The 21696-nt window shown below is 37.5% G+C and overlaps 3 protein-coding genes and 1 pseudogene across 4 annotated transcripts; 2 read left to right on the forward strand and 2 right to left on the reverse strand.

Moving 5' to 3' along the window:
- Window positions 1–814: 814 nt before the first annotated feature.
- LOC113670824 (uncharacterized) lies at window positions 815–4434 on the reverse strand. The gene is made up of 3 exons (XM_089195433.1): window positions 3446–4434; window positions 1644–3082; window positions 815–1179 (listed from the first exon to the last, which is right to left on the reverse strand). Exons 1-3 carry the CDS (start codon window positions 3605–3607, stop codon window positions 1026–1028), a joined length of 1755 nt encoding a protein of 584 aa, XP_089051559.1. The 5' UTR covers window positions 3608–4434; the 3' UTR covers window positions 815–1025.
- A 429-nt stretch (window positions 4435–4863) lies between these two features.
- On the reverse strand, window positions 4864–9401 carry LOC113670924 (U6 snRNA-associated Sm-like protein LSm6). The gene is made up of 4 exons (XM_027187138.2): window positions 9207–9401; window positions 6406–6476; window positions 5663–5705; window positions 4864–5078 (listed from the first exon to the last, which is right to left on the reverse strand). The coding sequence occupies exons 1-4, from the start codon at window positions 9295–9297 to the stop codon at window positions 5041–5043; spliced, it is 243 nt and encodes an 80-aa protein (XP_027042939.1). The 5' UTR covers window positions 9298–9401; the 3' UTR covers window positions 4864–5040.
- Window positions 9402–10675: 1274 nt separating this feature from the next.
- LOC113670930 (uncharacterized) lies at window positions 10676–17031 on the forward strand. Its single transcript, XM_027187144.2, has 7 exons — window positions 10676–11197; window positions 13237–13264; window positions 13672–13729; window positions 14206–14347; window positions 15194–15274; window positions 15933–16145; window positions 16279–17031. The coding sequence occupies exons 1-7, from the start codon at window positions 10919–10921 to the stop codon at window positions 16534–16536; spliced, it is 1059 nt and encodes a 352-aa protein (XP_027042945.2). The 5' UTR covers window positions 10676–10918; the 3' UTR covers window positions 16537–17031.
- A 598-nt stretch (window positions 17032–17629) lies between these two features.
- LOC113670764 (putative serine incorporator pseudogene) lies at window positions 17630–21029 on the forward strand (annotated as a pseudogene). The gene has a single exon (XR_016183415.1). The product of XR_016183415.1 is annotated as a putative serine incorporator pseudogene (transcript).
- Window positions 21030–21696: the final 667 nt, after the last annotated feature.

Genomic DNA, 21696 nt, shown 5'->3' on the forward strand with positions numbered 1-21696 from the left:
GACATAGAAATGTAAGAAACCGGGTGTTTTTCGTAACGTAGTAGTGCCCAGGCCATTTAGTTCAACAAAAGTCCACCATTTGATTATCAGGTAAAAATTCTCGAGGCGACCAGTGGTGGTATATAATGAAGGTATCAGGGTTATGTCCCTATTTCATTATGATTTCCAGTGAATTTTAGAGGGGTCGTGAAGGGAAGTCAGTAAGGGCATTAGGAGTTTGTGTTTTGTCAAAGCCTTTTTGTCATTACCCTGATGACAACAATGGAAAGATATTAACCATTAGCTGTAAATTGTCAAAATTTTAACCGTTTGCCGTAAAAGCAATCACCCGTTATGATCCTCCTGTAATGGTAGCATGCACCAAATGGAAACCAAGTATGGAAAAGCATTTTTACTAGGAAAGGCGCAAAACAAATGGACAGTGGCGAAAAACTTCTCAACCATGACAGGCCATAATCATTGCACTAAAGCCATCCGATTCTCTCTCGTTTATTCATAAGAAAAAGAATTTTATTGAATAGAGCAAGGAACACCGTCAAATTTGGGCTCCATCCTCAAATTGAGAGGTGTTGTCCACTCTCTCAGGACCGTGGGACAAAGAAGAATCTGGGCCCTCTGTCGAACCCGGACGATAACACCCTTTAATTAATTCAAAATTGAAGAGATTCAAATCGAATATTGCGAAGGGGGAGGGGGTTGAGGAAGGTCCACTGAGACTCTAAGGGCCCGAGAGTTGTAATGAGAAGATTGCTCCCTCACCTATTCTGTACCATCCCCTTTCCTAACGCAGAGCAAAAGTTAACAACTTTTTACAACATTTTAATATATTTACACTTAATGTCAAAGCACGAATGCTTAGAAAATACATTCATTTATTTATAGAAGGTAAGCATACCTTCTCTACAATAAAATTCAATATCATCTCAATTGCATGCAAAAATTTCAATGACAAAAATAAATGTCTTATATCGTCACACTTCTTTCACTTTGCAAATATGTTGCTTTGATAGTTCTCCTGCTAAACTTTAAACACTGCAGAGAAGGATCGAAACTATATTAGGTGATCCGTGTGCTGAGAGTTTCCGCATGGTGAGGTCAACTTTAGCGGTAATACTGACGCGGTCGAAGTGTTGATCTCCCCTTGCTTCAAAACGTTCCTCCATCCTGGAGTCATTCACCCTGTAATGAGAGGAAAGAAACACTTTCATTAAATTTAACTTCACTAAATTATCCATTGGTAGATGACAGGGAAAAGGTTGGCGAAAGTTTAGAAATACCTCAAAAGTAAGGCGTTATAATTATCCCGTTATTATGGCGTTAGTGTTAGGGTGCCTCAGGATCCCAGACCCATATTTTGAAAGTTTATACATTCACCAAATTTTTCAAGTTTGCTCGTTTCTAAATATTTTTCGGAATATCCTCGAGACAAAAATTGTTGGGCCAAGAGCGTCTCTATCCGCCAACGAAAATCTTTGTCGAGTTTCTTGTTACCACCAACCCCCTTTCAACATTCAGACTTCTTCATGCGGTCAACTTTTTGAGTTAACAGCGATAAAAATTGAAGTAAAAGGTAGATTCTGAAACAGTTGTAGCTTTACCTAAAACTATATTATAATATACTGGCAAAAAGGAATATAACTGACCATATATTCATAGTGTCTCCTTGACTACGGGCTGCCACATCACTTTCATCATCCAAAAACATTATCTGATGTAAAGCAGCTTTTTCTCTCCTGGTTACCATCTGATTCTCTTGATGTCCAATTCTCACGTAGAGCTCTTTCTCTGGATAAGAACCACACTCTTTTTGCTTCTGCAGTTCTCCTTTTTCTTTTAGTTCAGTCAACTGGTCATCCTTTTCGCAAGCCATTAATAGTATGGCAGTCAAAGTGCAGTTCTCTCTTCTTAACCTAGTTATATGATCTTCAAATGTTCTTGTGATCCTTGAGTTTTCAAATTTTAACTCATACAACTGGTTTTCTTCGTCTGATGCCTTTGATAGTGCCGAGGATAGTTTGGATTTTTCCTTTTGTAACTTCGCAATTTCATCTTTGAGATCCATTGAAGTCTTTGAGGTGTCACATTTTATCTCATGGTACTGGTTCTCTAACAAAACTGCTTGCTCTTCATTCAACACCAGGGATCCATTAGGTAACTCTACTTCCTCGCGTGAACGTCCGCATCCACCGCGACTATGTTCCATCATATATTCCCTATTCATTTCCTGTATCGTTATCTTCAGCTCATCAACCTCAAACATCAGATCTTCATTTCTTTCTTTACTGTTTTTCAAACATTCCTCCAGATAATCAACATCATCAAAGAACTCTTCTCTTTCTGCTTTCAGCACGCCCACTTGGTAATCTAACAGAACCATTCGCTGTTCATTCAACTCTAGGGATCCATTTAGTAACTCTACTTCCTCGCGTAGATGCCCGCATCCACCGCGACCGTGTTCCATCATGTACTCCCTTTTCATTTCCTGTATCGATATCTTCAGCTCATCAACCTCAAACACCAGATCTTCATTTCTTTCTTGACTGTTTTTCAAACATTCCTCCAAGTAATCAACATCATCCAAGAACTCTTCTCTTTCGGCTTTAAACGCTTCCACTTGACTCTCTAACAGAGCTATTCGCTGTTCATTAAACTCCTGGGATCCATTTAGTAGCTCTACTTCCTCGCGTAGATGTCCGCGTCCATCGCGACTGTGTTCCATCCCTTCCTCCCTGTTCATTTCCTGTATCGTTATTTTCAGCTCATCAACCTCAAACATCAGATCTTCATTCCTTTCTTGACTGTTCTTTAAGCTTTCCTCCAAGTAATCAACATCATCCAATAGCTCTCTTCTTTCCACCATAACCTTTTCCACGAATGCATTTCCTTCTTCCCATTTTCGCTCCTTTCTCTTGAAATCACGTTTTAAATTTGCCAGCTCTCTTTCTTTGTATTCTTCCTTAAGCTGCATTCGCTTTATCTCAACTTGGCTCTCTTCCAGGTCAGCCTGCAAAGTGTTTATCATCTTTCGGTACGTTTCAAGTTTCTCAGTTGTGACGCGTGGTTCTTTCTCGTCTTTGCAGACCTGTTTATTTAAGCAAAAGAGGCGTTGTTTTTGTTGCAGCTGTTGAATTTGTGGATTATAGTTAGTCATCCTTTTGTAACTATGATAGTTAAAACTGGCAGAAATGAAGTCATGATATAAATGAGTGATAACCGCAATTAGGATACGTGATTCCGTTCACGACTTAGTCGCTTTTCTTCTAAGACAGGTGAAAACCGATTTCGGAATCACATAAAAATGGCAAACGACAGCCAAACACGACATTAAGTCTCAGGTCCTCCAGGAGAGACAGTTGTCATTGTGAGATACTTTACTGACGACATTTGTTTATAAAACATTTGTCTCGCAATCTGGCCTCAAGTGATAGATGTTATGCAAATTTACCTGTTTTAGCTGCGCTTTGTTATCAGACTCGTTCTCTGACAAAGATCTTCTCTTACTCTCTCTGCTCAGGCGAGTCATTCTGACTGGTATTCTTGATTTCTGATGCAGAGAAGGAGTATGATTTTGGTTTCTTTTCTTTACGGGGTGAAGCGACGAAGCCATCGTGTCTCACTCGTGGTTTACTCTCGCTCGATGAAAATCCTTACTCAAATAAAGTTTGTTTTGTTTGTTTGTTTGTTTTTGTTTTCGTTTTGGTATTTGCTCTGTTTGAAGTAGTTTTTCTCTCAAATTAGACTTTGAAATAATCTAAATTTCCAAAGCTCCGAATTTCGATACTAATCGCATCGATAGCTGAAGCAAATGATTTTGTTTTGAGCGAAAATCCATGGAAACCATCTCTTACGAGTTTTTCGTCATACAGAGCGAGGAAACCTTCGATAGCTCGTGCACGGTAAGCTTAACAGGAATTTGATGATAAATCTAATTCTGAAATACTACAACGTTGTGTCCAAATTCCAGAACTGTGAGAATTTTGAAAGCTTTTCCCTTCGAAAACTAGCTAACACAAAAATATGATGCCAAATGAAAAATTTACTTGCAAAATGCTTTCCACATCCCAAAGATGCCAAGCAAGTATGCAGGCGAAAAAAAAATGATCCTTTGTGATAACTAAACAGAGCTCCCTAACTTCTTCGATACAAAAAGAGTCATTGATATACGGCTTATAATCTAATTGTCCCTTGACAGTCTTACTCAGGAACGTGTAGATCCATTGAAGTGAGCAGAAAAGTCCTCTCCTTTCATTCATCCAAAGAAAACGAGTTTGATGCTTCCAGTAACTTTGGATGGTGATAACCACGTTAGTAAAGATGATTTGGTGAAGACAGAGATGTTGGAGTTCTTCTCTTGTTAGCATTTTCAAGTGAAAAAGGTGTTGAGCTGCAGTCAAAATTCCACATAACTTTGCGAGGCCTGTAACCAGAAGTAAGCTGTAAAAATTTCTACTTTCAGTGATTTTCGCAGATTTCAATCTTCCATTCGTGTAGGCTCAGTTTGTATCGATCTTAATTGTCTTGAAAGGTAGTGCCTTAACTTACCCACTTCCGTATTGTAAACTGTTGGCAGCAGTGGAAATGAATCGCTGAAATAATGAAATTAACATTCGGACTGATTTACTCAGAGTTCACAGTCTCTTTCACATCACAATTGCGAACCCAGTCAAATGTTCAAGTGCTCTTTTAGCCAATCAGAGAAGAGAAAAAGGCAAGGTATTTGATAAGCCAAGAGAGGTTGATCTTAGTGTTGATTGACAGTTATGAAAGTATTAGGAGGAACAGCAAATCCCTGAATTTAAGCTGAATTTCAATGCTGCCCTAAATTAAAGTGACCTAAGAAATAACAAATACATCAACAACAAATTTCTGTATTATAGCAAAACTTTATTGACTTCTACAATGAAAAATACAAAAACGCTAGTTATTTACAAGGAATCATAGGCAAAACTGCTATTTACAAGGAACCATGAGCAGATCAACATGTAAACTTTGTTGGCGGATGTTGTGGTCTGATATTTCCTTTTCTTCACTTGCTTATTTTCATCTTCTACTCGTCTTTTGTGTGCTGATGTACAACACTGAAAAGGAACAGATCCATCATTCAGTAACATAGCTCACTCAACCCATTTCACCCCAACATCAGTATGCATATTCTCCATACTGTTCTCTGTGCATTTGCTAATGCGCTAACAAGGGCAGTTTGCTTAACAATCAAAAGTTTCTTTCGTTGGTGATCATTTTCTATATTCTCCTGACCTAAATGTTTGATTCAGGGGTGATATTGTAAGGAGAAATGAGATCCTAGTCATTTGCAGGAGTTTAAAAGGGTTAAATTGAGGGGGTGTGAAGTTCACTCTTACAGAACTATGAATGAAGAATTTCCATGCAAACCCTGGCTTCTGAAAGGATAGTAGATGAACACAAATAAAATCAGATGGACACAAAGAGCAAAACACAAAGTAGTGATGAGCTAAAATTTACAATTTTATGACAGAGAATGGAATTTAACATAAAATCATGGCTGGTTTATTGATTTCTATTTCTTTTTTTTTTCCTTTTAAAATGGGAATGAGCGTTTGTTTCATTATCCTTCTTTTATGATTTTTATTTTCGAAAACAAGGAGTGTCCTTTCAACAGACTTAGATCCTAATGGCTACATACCATTGTTTCCTCTCAAAAAAGCATCACCATATTTGTTTTTCAGCTGAAAAATAAATGAGATTAATTAGATTGCAGTGTTGCATAAATTAATTATTAATTGAAATTAAGCCATGGATTCTATAAAATATCCATACCCACAATGTTTGTCTACCAACTTACTGATAGAAATTCCTGAATGCCTAAAATTCCATTTGTGCTTTTTTTTAACTCTTCCCCCTCCCTTTGGGAAATCCAGTTGAAGAAAAAAATGCTTCAATAAGCCGAAGGCTACAAACTTATTATAGACTGTAGTAATGTTTTGAAAGTTCTAGTGTACTGAGATGGTTCACTTTCATTTGATCAAGTTAACACTTTACACCCCAACATCAGTATGCATATTCTCCATAAGTTCTCTATACATTTCCCAAAATACTAACAAGGAGAATTTGTTTAACAATCCAGAGCTTCTTTAGTTGCTGATAATTTCCTTTATTCTCATGACCTAAATGTGTGATTCAAGAGTGATACTGTACGGAGAAATTAGATGCTGGTCACTCTTAGGGGTTAAAAGGTTGATCACTACCCTTTACCCCATTTCTTAAATCATTCCACAAGAAGAGCACAATGCAAGCCATATTGAAGGCCTCAAGGTAAGTGAAGGAAATGAGTCTAAAGGTAAAACTTAATTTTGTGGACAAGGAGGAGAGAAGCACAAACATGAGAACATTGATTAATATAAAATAGGTACAAGAAATTTGGCTCACCTGCCCATTTGCATACTCCTCTGTTTGTTCTAAGGCAATGTTCATGTAACCATCAAGGCAGGCTAGTACTCCTGAAAGAAATCACAACCAATAGTATTTGTGTCTACCCAAAGACTGAAAACAAAATTAAATTGACATGGCATGCCATAATAATAACAATAATAATAATAATAACAATAACAATAATGATGATAATAATAATAATAATAATAATTTATTAATTTATATTGTGCTTTTTAACATACCTAGTGATCAAAAGCACACAATAGGAGACACAACATCACAAGTTAAACAAAAGCATCCACAAGGTGCATATGGTTACTGCTGGTAATGGGTGAACACACACTAGGTAACCTTTTACATGTATTTTTGTCTGTTTCATGGGTCAGCTGTCATCTCCTTTGCTGATGAATAGCATCTTAATTGTCAATAACAGATACAAGTGAGCATACTTTTGTAAGGATAGCAAGGAGTTTGTAAGGACCTTTATGGTGTCACCTTAATGAAGGAAAGTGTCTGACATTTGCAAACTCTGTAGTTAACTAACTTTATAAAGGCATTGTGGGAAAATAAAATGTAAAATCATAATGGAATTAACCCCAAGGAAAGAATCTCGAAATTTTTTTTTTCCCTTTAAATGTAATTGACAGGGAGATATCACTCATTTTAGTGTTTAAATGGTAAAACTAGTCTCTTGCAGCTGTTGTTTGGTCTTGTAATAATAACAATAACAGTTTATTAAACTCTCTTGCAGTAACTTACTGAATTAACAAGTTATAATACAATGAAAACTTAATAAGATCAACAATGTACATTTCTGTATATATTAAGTACAAATTATATACACCACAACAGAACATGCATCACATTTGTTAAAAATACTTAAAAGTGAAAAAGTCTTTGGTGCACTTGGTTCTACAGGTAGTAACGTTTCTGTAAAAGTACAGCTGGTCTGATTTGTGCCTTAGGGTATAGGGACAGAAGAGGAGGAGAGGGTGGTTTAAGTCCTTCATTTTGCACATATACTCTTTACATATCTTATCTCTTCTGTACGTAAGGGTCTCCACCCATGCTAACTCAAGGGCATCTGAGTAGCTATCAGCACATGGGAAAATTATCTTAAGTGCCCTTTTCTGTATGGATTCCATTTTGTCAGACAGATAACCTGGAATGGATTGCCACACAGGCACGGTGTACTCCAGAACAGATCTAACAAAGCTTGTGTGGACCTTTAACATGCTACCTTGATCCACGCTAGCTCGACATGGAATATGTCGGGAGTAGAGCTTCTTGCAAGCTTCTTTATATGTGTAGTCTACATGACTATTCCACCAAAGGTGCTATTGATAAATACTCTTGTTGGTTGATACATGTTCTATACTGTTGTTACCAACAACTAATGGTCTGAGAGTAAAGTCAGGATAAAACATAAAGTTAATTAACATCTCTTTACACTTAATAGGGTTTAGTTGCATGTTGTGATCCATAGAAAATCTGTGAATGTCAGATACAATCAAATTGAGCAGACTGATAGAGTTCCTGGGTAGTATTTCTATGGCAGACGTGTCATCCAGAAACTCGACTCTCAGAGGCCAATCAGCTAAAAGATTGTTTGTCATTATTATGAAAAGTATCACTCCTAGTTTAACTCCCTGAGGCACACCTCCCTTGAGGAATTTCCAATCTGATAGTGTTGCGGCTGTTCTTACAGCCTCCTGTCTGTCTGTTGGGAACGCAGCAATCCAACTGATGAGCATGGGATCAACCTCTAGTTTTCACAGCTCAGTCATTAAGATGACTGAGTTATCATGCAACATACTCTTTCCCTCTACAGAGGAGGGAGATAAGGAGAGAGTGTATTGTGTGATGAACCAATCAATGGTTGCAGAGAGAACTAAGGTAAAAGTCCTTTAAAAGAACACCAAAATATGTCAACTAATTTTTGGTCTCACTTTGTGAGTTTATAATAACTTTCTGAAAAGGACACAAAATGCCCTTTACTTACTTACAGCATGATAAAATGTGTTTACTAGTTTCACCAGTAACCATAAAATGTATATGACTATAAAATGACAGAGATGAAAGATGTTACAGCATGTCACAAACTTTCCTGATCACACACATGAAACCATAGCCATGCTAAACTGGTGGAGTTTGGGAAAAATTGAAAAGCAGTGCGATTTTCTGCTCAGATTACCACATATCAATGCTAAAACAGAGTCTATGTAAGTGTTTAAGGTTGGTTTTTTCCTTTGAAAAGCAACATCTCATAAATACAGCATTCAAACTTTCTATGGCATTTCTTTAAGATCTGAAATTGTTAATGATGAATACCAGGCCCCTGTCTGTATTTATTCAGGCGTTTTCCAATCACGGAATAAAATAATTATAACAAAAAGATGAAAAATTTGTTTCAAGTGTGATACTAAAATACGAAAACTATTCATATTGACAAGAACATACAACTAGTTGACCTTAATGACAGAGCTAGCTGCAGCTCGTCTTACTTTTTTGTTTCATTATTTATTTATTTATTTATTTATTTATTTTTTGTCTTTGTTTTGTTTGTTTTTAATTGGTCGGAGGGTTTAATTCATGCTGGAATGAAATGAAACGGGCCAAACTTAAATGCAACAGCAAAAAAGGTGAGCCGTAAGTAACAAAAAGACGTGAAAAGGATTGACTCTCTTCATCATAAAATATCGTAAGAAGGTTGATGTTTTTTCTCAATTTGAACGTTGTTATTTTAGAGAAGCACGTGGTAAAATTATGATGTAGGAAGTGTAACGAATCTCGTTTACCTCGGTAATCGACGCCATTATTGAGCTTCACCACAACAGGACGGCCGATAATTTGCTTCAGAAAGTCACTTGGAGTTTGTTTGCGACTCATTATTTTGATTTGCTTGAGCCAAAACACGAAGTACAGTACTCTGTAACCAACGTCACCGATTACTTCGTAATTTCCAAGATGGCGGATACAGGGAACTCGACCCAGTATTTCTCGCTTGGCTATTTAGGTTAATTATAAATGGTGGCTTCACCGAAATGAGATCAAGGATGGGAGAATATTTTTACTTCAATATAATTCTAGTCTCAGCTCTCATGTTAAGTCATGTTTTTTTTTCTGTTGCTTAAACTGGCTGGTTTCATTTCCTATACCCTAGTATTACATTTCCTATATATGTCCAAACATGACAGGAATCTAATAAATCTAATAAAGTGGGTCAAAGTGGAGCGGCATAGACTGTAACTAAGCGGCATAGACTGTGACTAAGTGACTAAGTACAGATGTAAATGGTGCCACGCTTACTGCAGTTTTCTTCGCAGCCGATGTTTGGTCATTGCGTGAGCGGGAGCAAAGTAAAAAATCACAAATGAAAAGCCACATTGTCCAAAGAATTAAATTACGAGTATCCTTTATTTTGCAGCGGATTTCTTGGCGAGACCACAGAATGATTACCTGCAGCTTTAACTGATAGGATATAACTAAGAAAACTTGGAGTATTTTACCCCTGATGAATCATTGCAGTTTAAGATAATGTCGGCTGATTAAAATGTCGGATAAAGGCACATATTACTCGTGCATGTGCACAATAATCAGTTCTCATAAAAGAAAAAGAAAAACGTAAAGGAAGGTGAGAAGGAAAATCTTCAAAAATTTTAACAGGAAACGATAAGAAGTGGAGGAAGAAATGATAAACATATTCAAATTTTTTTACCCTCTATTTCATTCGCTAGCCAAAAAGAAAAAAAAACGCCAAGCGATTTGTTGTCACAAATTACTATTTACCAAAAGGGTAACGATGAGTTATTAATCTACACTATTTTTAAAAATAAATTCAAGGAAGTTTTCGTCATAAATGAATTCTCAGGTTCCTCAACCGCCGAATTCAGCGCGCCATTAAACATCTCTCGTCTGCGCTCCACAGAGCGAATTGACAACAACTGGCTGAATATTATTTGCTTTAAAACACCTATCTTTATGAACACAGATATATTTTTCTTTTTGCCAATAGGTTAATTTCCTTAATTAGACTTTAACTAATTTTTCCTGCATATTCTGAGTCTTAATCAAACAAGCGACGACACCTCTTCTCATAAATTGGACTAAAACGAATTTTACGGTGACATTGTTTGCATTACTCACAGATTAACCGCATGTGTTCCTCTCACATTTGTTATATTAGATTGAACACCATTGACAATTTGACGTATGCTGCCAAAACGTAACTGAAACTCCTCAGTTCATTGATTATTGCTTCTTGCGTACACAGGATCACTTTTTCTACGTCATTGGCTTGTCGGGATTTTCCAATTTTCCATGCTAATTTGCCATTTAACCACTTACGTGATCATTGTGAAATGAATTGCAAATTCATGCGTAAGAAAGTTGTACAGATTGTCGATGCTGGAGAGGAAAAAATTGTTCGCGATATCCTAATCTGAAAGGGAACTGAAGTACAACGAGAAATGCTTTCGTTTTGATTAGTGTCGAACAAACATTGGCTAATATGCTTTTGGCAGCAATTTCTTTCTTGTTCTTGGTCAAATTTGGGCCTACCACATGTTCAACTCACCAAGATAGCTACTTTCGTGGGTTCGTAGAAGACACGATTCTCAATACAGACTGGATGACCTGTCTCCAAGCTTGCCATAACAAAGCAAGCTGTATCTCCTATAACTACGGTGGAAAAGATAAAACTTGTGAGATGATCTCCGACGGAGTTACGAATCAGTGTGACAGTGGAAAGGTGATTTACTCAAGAGGATGGGTTTTTCATCAGATAAGGGTAAGAACTATGTAAATGGGTGGTCAGGAGTTTTTTTTCCTCTCCTCAAAGCTTGTTGCAAAATGACACTCTCTGATGAAGATTGTATTACAAAGAGCAAGAAATTAAGGTGCAGATTTTTTAACAGTTTATTTCGTTAATGCCTTAAAAACAACCGAGACAGAGCTCGAACTTGCTGAGAAAGTTTTGCAAATTTTCAATCAAGAGTTATAATGTTATAATATTTTCAATAAACTTGCCGACTCTGGCACTGTAGCAAAACTTAAATTATCGTCACTGGCACAAGTCTCGTCATTGCACATAATGCTATTTATAACATGCTTCAGGCTTAAATTGGATGCCATTTTATGTTTTAAGAAAATGGGAGAGGTAAATTGAAAAGTGGTATGGTATTTACAAAATATCATTTACGAATGGTTCCACTATATACTGGCTTGCACGGTTGCGAAAATACGGGGTAAAAGGTCAATTTCGTTGCTTTATCACAAAGGATAAAAATTATTCCAGCGGGAATTGTGGCTCTTTTTCTTTCTTAGGAACATTAAAAAGATAGATATTGTTGCATTTTGATGTAGTTTTGTGGAAGCCAAGGTAAAGAGGAAGCTAATACTTGTAGCAACTAGAAATGAGAAAAAAGTTATGCATTTTTGTGTTTCCCACAATTAAATGGAAAATACGTTTTGCTTGCTTGCGCGTTGGGATTGAAACACGTTTTCATACCAGAAGCTACACAGCATATTGACAACAAATGACTGAGTTGAAAAAAAAAGCAAAAAAAGCATTTATTTATTTCTGGTACCAATATTAAAAAGCAAAAAGCACTCTTAACAAAACTAAATGATTCATAAATTGTTTTAAAATATTTTATATTGCGATATCAGCGATACAAGAACCATTGTAACGTAGTACAATATTATTTCCGATAGAGGCAGATTTCAATCGCTGAAGATGAGCCCTTTGGAAGCTATTGTTTGAAGAACCTCAAATATAATTTTTCATTAGCCTTTATTTTTTTTTACCACTGACTTCATATGCTTCAATTTAGAAACGAAAGAAACTGTAGTCAGCTTAATAAGCTTGATAAGACTTGTTTTTAATTTGCCAGGTCTTAACAAAAACAAAACAAAAACAAAACAAAACCCGTGGAAACTGGTATATATTGTGTTGACTTTGCCAGCGGCTGAGGAAAAGAAAAGCAAATATTTAGATTTTAAGGAAGCTTTTATGAAGGAAATTGAAATATTTATTCAAGAGCAACGAATCTATTCACAAATCGTCGTGGAAACAAAGTTAAAAGACGGGAAGAACACCAACAGAAAAAAATTGATTAGAAATGAATTATTGGATGGCTATTTTTTTAAATTTTTAGATAAACAGCTATAACAGAGATTCATAGTGGATGCATGTTAAGAACCTAAGAACCGCAGGTGTTTTTCAAAATCGGATTTACCAATTCAGAGACAATCGAGTTTCGCATTCATGCCATCAGCGACCAAAATTGGAAATTGGCTTGTATGGATTCAATACGAATCATACTGTTAAAAATAGTATATCATTGTTGAATAAAGATGTTTAAAAACTCCACGTCAATTAAGGCCCAATTTTGACGTCTTTCCTCACATGAGCCGAAGAGAATCTTAAAAGTAGGCCGGTTGAATTGATTTCGACGTGCTATTTTTTTCCAATTAAGCGGAGTTGATTCGGGCGACTAACCTCTCATGGACTTGGTTCCTGATTTATTCGATTCGAAATGTAAGTTTACATCACCCGTGCTGAATCTGCGAGGGGTAAAATTTAAAAGTACAAATATACACCATTTCATTGTTAGTTAAAGTGAAGTTTCTAATCCAGAAAGTCGTTAGACAACACCACAACTCTGTTATCAACAGTTTACAGGCTTATTTCGTTGTGCTGAAGTAATCATGGCCTGCTAGAATAAAACCAAAACGAAAAAAAAGGGTATTCGTATTCCATAATTATTGATAATTAAAATAGTTGGTGTGTAACTCATTCTATTTCCTTGTTTTTTTTATTTTTAGCCACTTCCTCAAAAACAAGTCATTGCAGGTAATATCGAAAATCTTTCTTTTTCTTCTAACAATTCCTTTCAGGAAAGAAACTGTAAATATTCCCTTGCGTTTACTGCGTAAGTTGGTGCACAAGTGCTTTTAGTCCATATTTTATATTAAAACGACATCCACTTTCTATGTGTTTGCTTCTTGTCACTCAATTTCTTGGTTTATTTACCAGCAAACTCAGCAAATTATTTTATTTTCACGTTTTCTCTAGTGGCCTTCGATGAATGTGCTTGGAAGAAATAAAAAGTTGAAATCGTGGAGCGCTAAAAAAGCCAAAACAATCACACACTTTTTGGAAACAAAGTAAATTTGAGAATAAATTTGAAAAGAAGCTATAAGGGTTTTTTTTAACTTCCATCTGTCTTTTTTTTATTCTGTTATTATTTTTCATCGAAGAATTAGGAGATAGTCCGAGTAATCCTGCCGAGTCATGCTTGGATATTCTCGATCGCAGGTGAGTAATCGTGGCTAGTGGTGGCTTTTGTGTGTGTGTGTTTGGGATGTTCACCTTCGGTGATAAATTATGACCGGTCCCATTGGGAGTAAGGTTACACGCACCTCTAATGACTACCCACCAAGATGCATTATATTACAATAACAAAATCATCCAAACCTATCCCCCCCCGCCCCGTGATAAATAATGACCGGCCCCTTGGGGAGTAAGGTTACACGCACCTCCAAAGAGTACCCACCAAGATGCATTGTATTACAATAACAAAATCATCCTAACCTACCCCCCAGGTGATAAATAATGACCGGCCCCTTGGGCAGTAAGGTTACACGCATCTCCAAAGAGTGCCCACTAAGATGCATAATATTATCATAACTTGTTTAAAGTTCAACTCTCTTAGAGGTCACCAGTTTGTATGAGTAAACATTCGACCCTTTTTTATTTTCTATATTTCGCCATATTTTCTTTTCTTTTCACAGATCTTCCAATGGCTCTGTTAAAAACGGTGCCTACTATATCAGAATAGGACAAAAAACAAGTTTGATCTATTGTTTAATGGAAAATACCCCGGGGTGTAAAAATGGAGGCTGGACATTAGCTATGAAAATAAACGGAAACAAGGTAAGTTTGGCAGCAATTTATGATGCTGAAACGAATTCATAAATCCTCTTCTCATTGTGGATTACATGCACCTACCTACTTTTGCAAAAAAAACCCGACTTTGCGCCTCTTCCTCCAAGAGCAAACAGTAGCAAACAGTAGCAGCATACCTAATAGTGCCTGATTGTTCGATACCTCTGTGCTTGGGGCGCTTTTCGATTCATCACCAATTCCGAAGAATGAGCCAGTGATAGTCACAACAGCAAACTGGTTGAAGCTCGGGGAAAAGCATGATTGGTCTTCGTTTTGGATCTGATTGGTGAAGAGACTGCCAAGAGTTTTTCTTGACCAATAATAGATCATACAGGAATAAAACCAATGTAATTCTGGATTACTTACAATAAAAAAAACAGTTGAAATTTGCTCCAGGATAGTGATCATGCACGATTTACGATATTGAAGTGTAGATGTCTGACTGTGCTAACGGTCTAACTTTGACCGACCGACGATCTGATTGACTAACTTACCCAATCGCTAACAGACTGACAGACGGATGGACGACTGAGAGTCGAACTTAGTGTCAAGTTGTCTGACTGAGTGACTGACAAGTGCCTAACCGAAAAACTAACAGTCTCACAGGGAGAAGTGCGGCTGAGTGGCTAAAATGCCTACTGACCTAATGACTGACTGACTCAAGCTTAGGTCAGTAGAGTGGAAAAAAAGATATTTAATTGGTAAGATCAACACTCCCAGGTGCATTAGTATTTAAAAGTAGTAACTTTACCTTTAAACCTGATTTGAATGAAAGATAGTCGTATTATTTTGTTGACGAAGTAGCTATAATGTTTATCTGTGAATTTATCATAGGGAACATTCTCATATTCCTCTGACTTGTGGACAAATACGGAAGCTTACAATCCAGAAGAAGCTAAAAATCTCGATGAGAAGGTACAAATATAACATATATATATATATATATATATATATAAATAAAATTTGGTTTTCGAGTCATAAACCTTTCTTTAAAAAAAATTGATAAGACGATTCCTTAACACTGAACTCCTGATCCAAAGAAGAGTTTTACTGTTGCCTTACTTGGTGAGGACGCTTCACATCATGTTTTTAAATGAAATTTTGATTAATTGAAGTAAAAAGATCAGCTTCCCCTGGTTGTCGAATTGATTAACATGGGTTCGCTTTTTCTCCGTCGCTCGACTTGTTTCCTTGTTTGTTTGGTCTGTTTTTGGGAAGGGCGGGGATTGATCGCTTTTTTTCATTCTTAACCATTTTCATGCCCTCATGACTAGTCAGAACATTTAGGAACTCCAACTCTTCAACATACTGATACTGAAGAAAGGTAAAGTCAAAGCCAGCTTACACGCCAGGATAGCCATCCTACGCAGCGTATCTTGGTTTTCAGTAGCATGAAGCGACTTCAAGCTACTGCTGCTCCCTAGAGTTCACCATGCTCATCTCTCTCTCTCTCTCTCTCTCTCTCTCTCTCTCTCTCTCTCTCTCTCTCTCTCTCTCTCTGTGTGTTTGTCTCCCTGTCTCTACCCCTCTCACGCTGAAAATAACCTCAACATACCCTTTTCTTTCGCAACAGGAAACAAAATTTCTCTTCTATGCAGATGCCCAGATGACAGTGGGCCTCTGTGTTGGAATGAAAGTTCAGGGTCACACAAGATGGCTCGAGCTCAAGATACCTTACAAGAACAAAAACTTATATGGAATTTTCATATTGGATTCCCCACAGCCTCTTAGTGGAATTGATTCTTCACAATGGAAATCATTGATTAATGGATCTTCTATGCCTGAAGTAAGTAGAAAACAATTTAGTTTTACGGTGATTCTTAGAGTTGAATAACATTTAACACTGATATATGTTAAGTTATGAACCGACTTTCAATGGAAAAGTAAGAGTTCAAAAAGTGTTGTTCTTGTTCCGTTAGAACTGTTCAAACAGCGAAAAAAGTGGTTTTAACGTTCATCAAGAAAGCTCTGCGGCAGGTGCAAAAGCTCGACTTGGACTGATAGCACGGAGCAGAGATCCATGCGTTGGCGATCCCGATACAAGGATTGGGTTTGGAACTGCAGGCAGCATTGGGGGAACAGACCCTAACAACACATGTGGAAACGTATATATCTCAAGTTCTGGCGCACTTATCAATAAATCCATCAAGGCATTCTGTTATATATTCATTAAATAGTTCACATGATTCGGCGCATAAAGAATTAAAAAACGCGTTCGGAGAAAAGGATCTCCGACGGTGGGTTTCCGCGGGGTTACTCTTCCAACACTATAAACTCGGGGCATTTCGAAAAGTAGCGAGATCCTCCTCTTTGGCTTGGAAATAGTGGTGGAAAGTTAAGGTTAAAAATTTCGCTTAAGATTAAAAACTGTCTTTTTGTTTCTTGATAAGCAGGGACGTTTCTCAGCTAAGTCTACGCTTTGATTGTGTGTTTGTTTCTTTTTTTCCGCTTGTAACAAATCAGAACATTGTTTCCTGAAAACATTCTACTATAGGTACGCACGTGAATGTTACTCGTTATCAGGCCATACTATCATTACTTAGATCTCAATTCCAACTCTTTCCAAAGTGGAGTAAGATAAAGGCCGTGTAAATGATCTTTGAAATTGCAGTAAGTCACAAAGCACTGCCATGCAGAAATCTGAATTATTAAAGAAAAAGTTCTCTCGTAAACTGTATGTTTCTTGAATTTACGTGGCTGCAATCTCAAAATTTATAAGATTTTGCCCTTTTCGTTTTAGTCTGACAGTGGGAATTTTTCGAAAATGCAGTGTATCAGTCACCGTAATTGAATTTGTATTTTGAGAAAGTGGGTCTTTGGTTCCAAATAGACAAAATTGGTCACTACGCACGCATTGACTTTGAACAACTTTTAGATTCCATCCTACTACGCCTGTCTCAACAACCTCATCATTTGAATGTTTTACCAGAAGTTTCTTTCCTCCGTTTTATTCGCTTTGCAAACGTTATTAATTTGTAACCGACGTAAAGGTAATTTAAGAATTTCATACAAAAGTTGAAACTGATACGACAATAGAAAACCAGTTTGTTGTCTCAAACCTGCCTGATTTTATAATTGGCTTTTTTTTATCGCGAAATAAAAGAAGAAATTACGAAGGCCATAAGGGGAGCTACATTTCACTTTAGAGGAATCATCTATCACGAAAACTTAGAATTTTCGAAATTGACGCCTATAGGGCTTTGGCTTCAAAACTCTACGCTGTCCTGAGAGGGTCTATATGGCAGGCTCAAGCGGCCGGTTATTGACTCGTTCACCTGCTGACTGGTGGCGTAATTTGGTTTCAATCCTGTCACGACCATAAATAACAATACACTCCATGCAACAACTAGTTCGGAAGAAAAAACTGAAAAGTTCTGGATGGTTGTGGGCGATATCCAAGATTATTCCAGAAAAAGGAGCAATTAGAAAATCGGATTTTGCCTTTGTTCGAATCACACACCAGTTGAAGCTCTCGTCTGTTGGAGGGAAATATTTTCTGAGGTGTATTTCACGCGCGATTGATCAGTGACTTCGTTCACTACGAAACAACGTAATTTCAAGGCGTTTCCGCAGGGGAGCTAGCACTTTGATCGTGAATATCAGCATCTGCCACACCGAATTTTTACCTTCTCCAAGGAAGAAAAGCACTTTTTGCATTGCACTGAACCTCGTTTGAGTTATCGTTTAAGTAATGTGGAGCACACGGAGTATGGAGGGCGAACGTTACAAGCAATGGATTGTCGATTGATCACTCATCTGTTGGACAAACTAAATCGACTAATAGCTTGTCGATCATTGTGTGTTTTAGAGCAAACGAGCTCCATTCTCTCCCAGAGCATTTCGTCTGGTAAATTATCCGTGGCACAACTTTTCTAAACAACGCTGAGTCCATCAAAAAGCTACTTAGAACAGCATTGCTTACACCACATCGTAATCAATACAAAGTGTGACATCCTAACAACATATTGAAAGACTTTCCTACTGCACAGACATTCAAATCAGGTATCGTGGTCTCTTGATAGCGAGAGGTAAAAAGCAGCCTTATTTTAGTTCGAAAAAAGGGAAAAAGTGAGGCCTGGCACATTTGAATGGTTCTGAGTGATCCTTTGTTTATTGTTCAACCTATCCCAGAGTTCTTTATGGGTTTCTATGGGAGCAGCTCTACAGACTCTGGGCGTAGCGGAAGTAGCGAGTGAAGTCGCTTGTTGCGCAGGCTCAGCAGCGTGCAGTTTATTTTGTAAAAAGAAAGTCGGTGGTATTAGATCAAGGCTATACTTCACCGTGTTTCTTCTCCTTGGTACAGTTCTTTGCCTCGTAATGCTCTCCCCGAATATGCGACTATATCTGGACAAAATTCCTTTCCTCTGCACGAGACTCGCGTCTAAACGAACTTGCGACAATTTCGTGGGCTACGGAGCAGTTTACAGAGTTTCAATCGCCATGTCTATGTTTTTTCTATTATTCTCATTCCTCACTTACAACGTGCACTCTAAGAAAAAATTCCGCGCTAGGATCCACAATGGTTTCTGGTACATCAAACTCTCCCTGCTGGTTTTGATAATAGGATTCGTATTTTATCTACCGAGTTCGGAGCTTATCAGCAAGATATGGATGTATATTGGACTTACGGGTGGATTTATGTTCATTCTCATTCAAATTATTCTCGTCATCGACTTTGGTCATTCGTGGAGTGTATCTTGGGCAGAGAAAATGGACACCCTTGACACGAAATGCTGGTACTTCTCACTAGCCTTTTCAACCGCTTTAGTGTATTCGATTTCTGTCACGGCGGCTGTGATGTTTTATCTTTTCTTCACCAATCCGGACGATATATCACAGTGTAAAGCGAATACTTTTTATATCAGTTTTAACGTAGGACATTGTGCGCTGGCTACAATAATTTCTGTGCTTCCGCGAATTCAGGAAGAAACAACAGGAGCTGGTCTCCTGCAGTCTTCAGTCATTACAATATACACCATGTATCTTACATGGAATACCCTTTCATCTCAACCAGACTCAAAATGCAATCCACTTGGCGCGGTTATTCTGGAATATGACAAGGTATCTGGTGTGAATGGGCAAGCGATCTTTGGCGCGCTTTTGATGTTTGCCTTATTAGCGTTTGCGTGCACTGTCCGCGCCAGCACTTCACAGCTTGGGAAACTGGGACTCTCTTTATCTGACAATCCCGAATACTTGCGAAAAAGTGTCGAAATAAACACGAAGCACCGAAAACAAGAGAACATACCTGATGAGGATGGTAAAGGAGCCGAGGAACTTGAAAGCGAAGATGTCGCTTATAGTTATTCTTTCTTTCACTTTGTTCTTTTCCTAGCATCTTTACATGTCATGATGGTAATGACGAACTGGCACAGTCCAGATGAAAACGTTGATTTTAAGAAAATGATAAAGAATTGGGCAGCAGTCTGGGTGCAAATGGCATCAAGTTATATTTGTTGTCTGGTGTATATATGGACTCTAGTAGCGCCCTTAATACGAAGGACGTGGGGCCATTATCTGGGGTTGGACTTTGAACCTGCCAGACAGCCGAGCGCAAGAAGAGCTAGCGCTGCACGGCTTAGAGACGATTTCATGAAGACAAAGGAAAGATTAAAAACATCTGAAATCGTGGTTGATAAGAATAGAGACAAACGAGAGCTTGAGCAAAGCCGGCAAGCTAGGAAAAGGAGGCTTCAAGAAGCGATAAAAAGCAATCAAGGTAATGAAACAGACGTCGGTGTGGGCGAAGCAAGTAAAGCTAAAGGCAAAACGGAACACCAAAGTGATAATGACCCTCTCTGTTCGGGTGATAAAAACCGTGACAGCAGTGCTAGTGAAAGGACAGTCGAAAAACAAAAAGATAAATCCAAACTCACACCAACTTCGTCGGCCGAGAGTTCACTTTTGCCCGATGCGTCGATGTATGATCGGAAAAGGTCGTGCTCCTCTGATAGAACTTCGGAAGAACAAATAAGGCTTCCCAATCCTTCTATGCCAGTGCGAATACAAATCGACCATCCATTCGAAAAGATTACCCAAGAAAGTGTTTTCAGCAACAGCGTCAAAGAACCTGAAGTTTCCAAGGAAATTCTCAGATTACAAGAAAGAATTCTTAGATTTCAGGCGAAGATCGTGAAAATCCAGCATAAAATACTATCCATACAGGAAACAGGTGAAGTTACTATTCCAAGAACAGAAAATGTTACGAAAAGAGGATAGCTTTTAGGTGCCTGTTCGTCATACCCGACAAAAATAGATTCAAATCAGAACTCTATCCTGGGTAGTAAAGAAAACATTTTCGATTTTCAAGATAACTCAGGAAACATTAAAGATCAGAAGCCCTGGTACAATCAAGAATAATTTTTCTTTTTTCATTTAAGCACCCACTAAAAGTGAGAATTAAAAGCAGTCTTTGATGTATAGCTATTTTAAGCAAAGTATACTAGTAATTTTTTATATATACCATCATGTGACTTTCAACACAGTTCTCTAAATTTCCCCTTCATTGCATTCTCTCACTTTTTACTTTATTTTGTACTATAAGCGAGATCTTTTTTTAATAATTTGTATCAAACCTGTGTTCATACTTACAAATAAAATAACATCACTGAGATTTCAGTGAAACCAAAAGATGAAAAAGAGAGAACATTAAAAAAAAGATATCTAACCATATGGCTACTTTGTCGTTCGTGCTATTTACTCTTTGCAATTGTCCTCTCTTGTGTTTCCATTTGATTGCAAATGAAACAGCTATAGAGCCATCAAATAAACTTGTTTCAGACCAGGCCTTCCCCTGGCCAACTCTTATTTAATTCCTGAATAGAATTGATTTATCAATAAAGATATGCGATTACAAACTTGTTCCTATTTCCTTCTCCTCACGGGTTGTAATCGATGACCTGACGTGCAGCGCATGAGGTAAAAAAAGAACGTTGGTAGTGTTATTAATAAGGAAAGGATATATGGAAAAACCGCAGGTAAAGCTGTTAATCAAACGGGATTAAAAAAGAAATAAAGGCCAAAGAGCAATTCAATTTTTTAATAATTTGTTATTCTATTTAGTGAAAAGCTATCAAAATCTCGATTATTCTACAGTATTCTTTAGAAGCAAGTGGATGCAATAACTTCAAAAGCCAGGTATCAAAAGGCTAGTTGATATATCTTCTTTTGAAATAAGAGTTAAGCAGAATTTTGTCACTTTAACTCTGACACATTGCAGGTACCCGCCAATTCATTTTCAGTTGATGAGTTGAACGTGCCTTGCTTTAATTAAATGTGTCTTGTGCACTGCGAAAAAAATACTTCTCCATCGAAAAGAAAGATACGTTTTCATTTTT

Source organism: Pocillopora damicornis, chromosome 2 (genome assembly GCF_964200805.1).
Source record: "Pocillopora damicornis chromosome 2, jaPocDami1.2, whole genome shotgun sequence".
Lineage (NCBI taxonomy): Eukaryota > Metazoa > Cnidaria > Anthozoa > Scleractinia > Pocilloporidae > Pocillopora > Pocillopora damicornis.

Excerpts from the sequence above, each read along its gene's own strand:
- LOC113670824 (XM_089195433.1), bottom strand. The coding sequence starts at position 3,607 with ATGGCTTCGTCGCTTCACCCCGTAAAGAAAAGAAACCAAAATCATACT. Across the intron at positions 3,083-3,445 it reads ACAAAGCGCAGCTAAAACAG|GTCTGCAAAGACGAGAAAGA; the intron begins GTAAATTTGCAT and ends TTAAATAAACAG. Across the intron at positions 1,180-1,643 it reads GGAGACACTATGAATATATG|GGTGAATGACTCCAGGATGG; the intron begins GTCAGTTATATT and ends CTCTCATTACAG.
- LOC113670924 (XM_027187138.2), bottom strand. The coding sequence starts at position 9,297 with ATGAGTCGCAAACAAACTCCAAGTGACTTTCTGAAGCAAATTATCGGC. Across the intron at positions 5,706-6,405 it reads AGGAGTATGCAAATGGGCAG|CTGAAAAACAAATATGGTGA; the intron begins GTGAGCCAAATT and ends TTTATTTTTCAG. Across the intron at positions 5,079-5,662 it reads TTTTTTGAGAGGAAACAATG|TGTTGTACATCAGCACACAA; the intron begins GTATGTAGCCAT and ends GTTCCTTTTCAG.
- LOC113670930 (XM_027187144.2), top strand. The coding sequence starts at position 10,919 with ATGCTTTTGGCAGCAATTTCTTTCTTGTTCTTGGTCAAATTTGGGCCT. Across the intron at positions 11,198-13,236 it reads GGGTTTTTCATCAGATAAGG|CCACTTCCTCAAAAACAAGT; the intron begins GTAAGAACTATG and ends TTTTATTTTTAG. Across the intron at positions 13,730-14,205 it reads TTGGATATTCTCGATCGCAG|ATCTTCCAATGGCTCTGTTA; the intron begins GTGAGTAATCGT and ends TTCTTTTCACAG.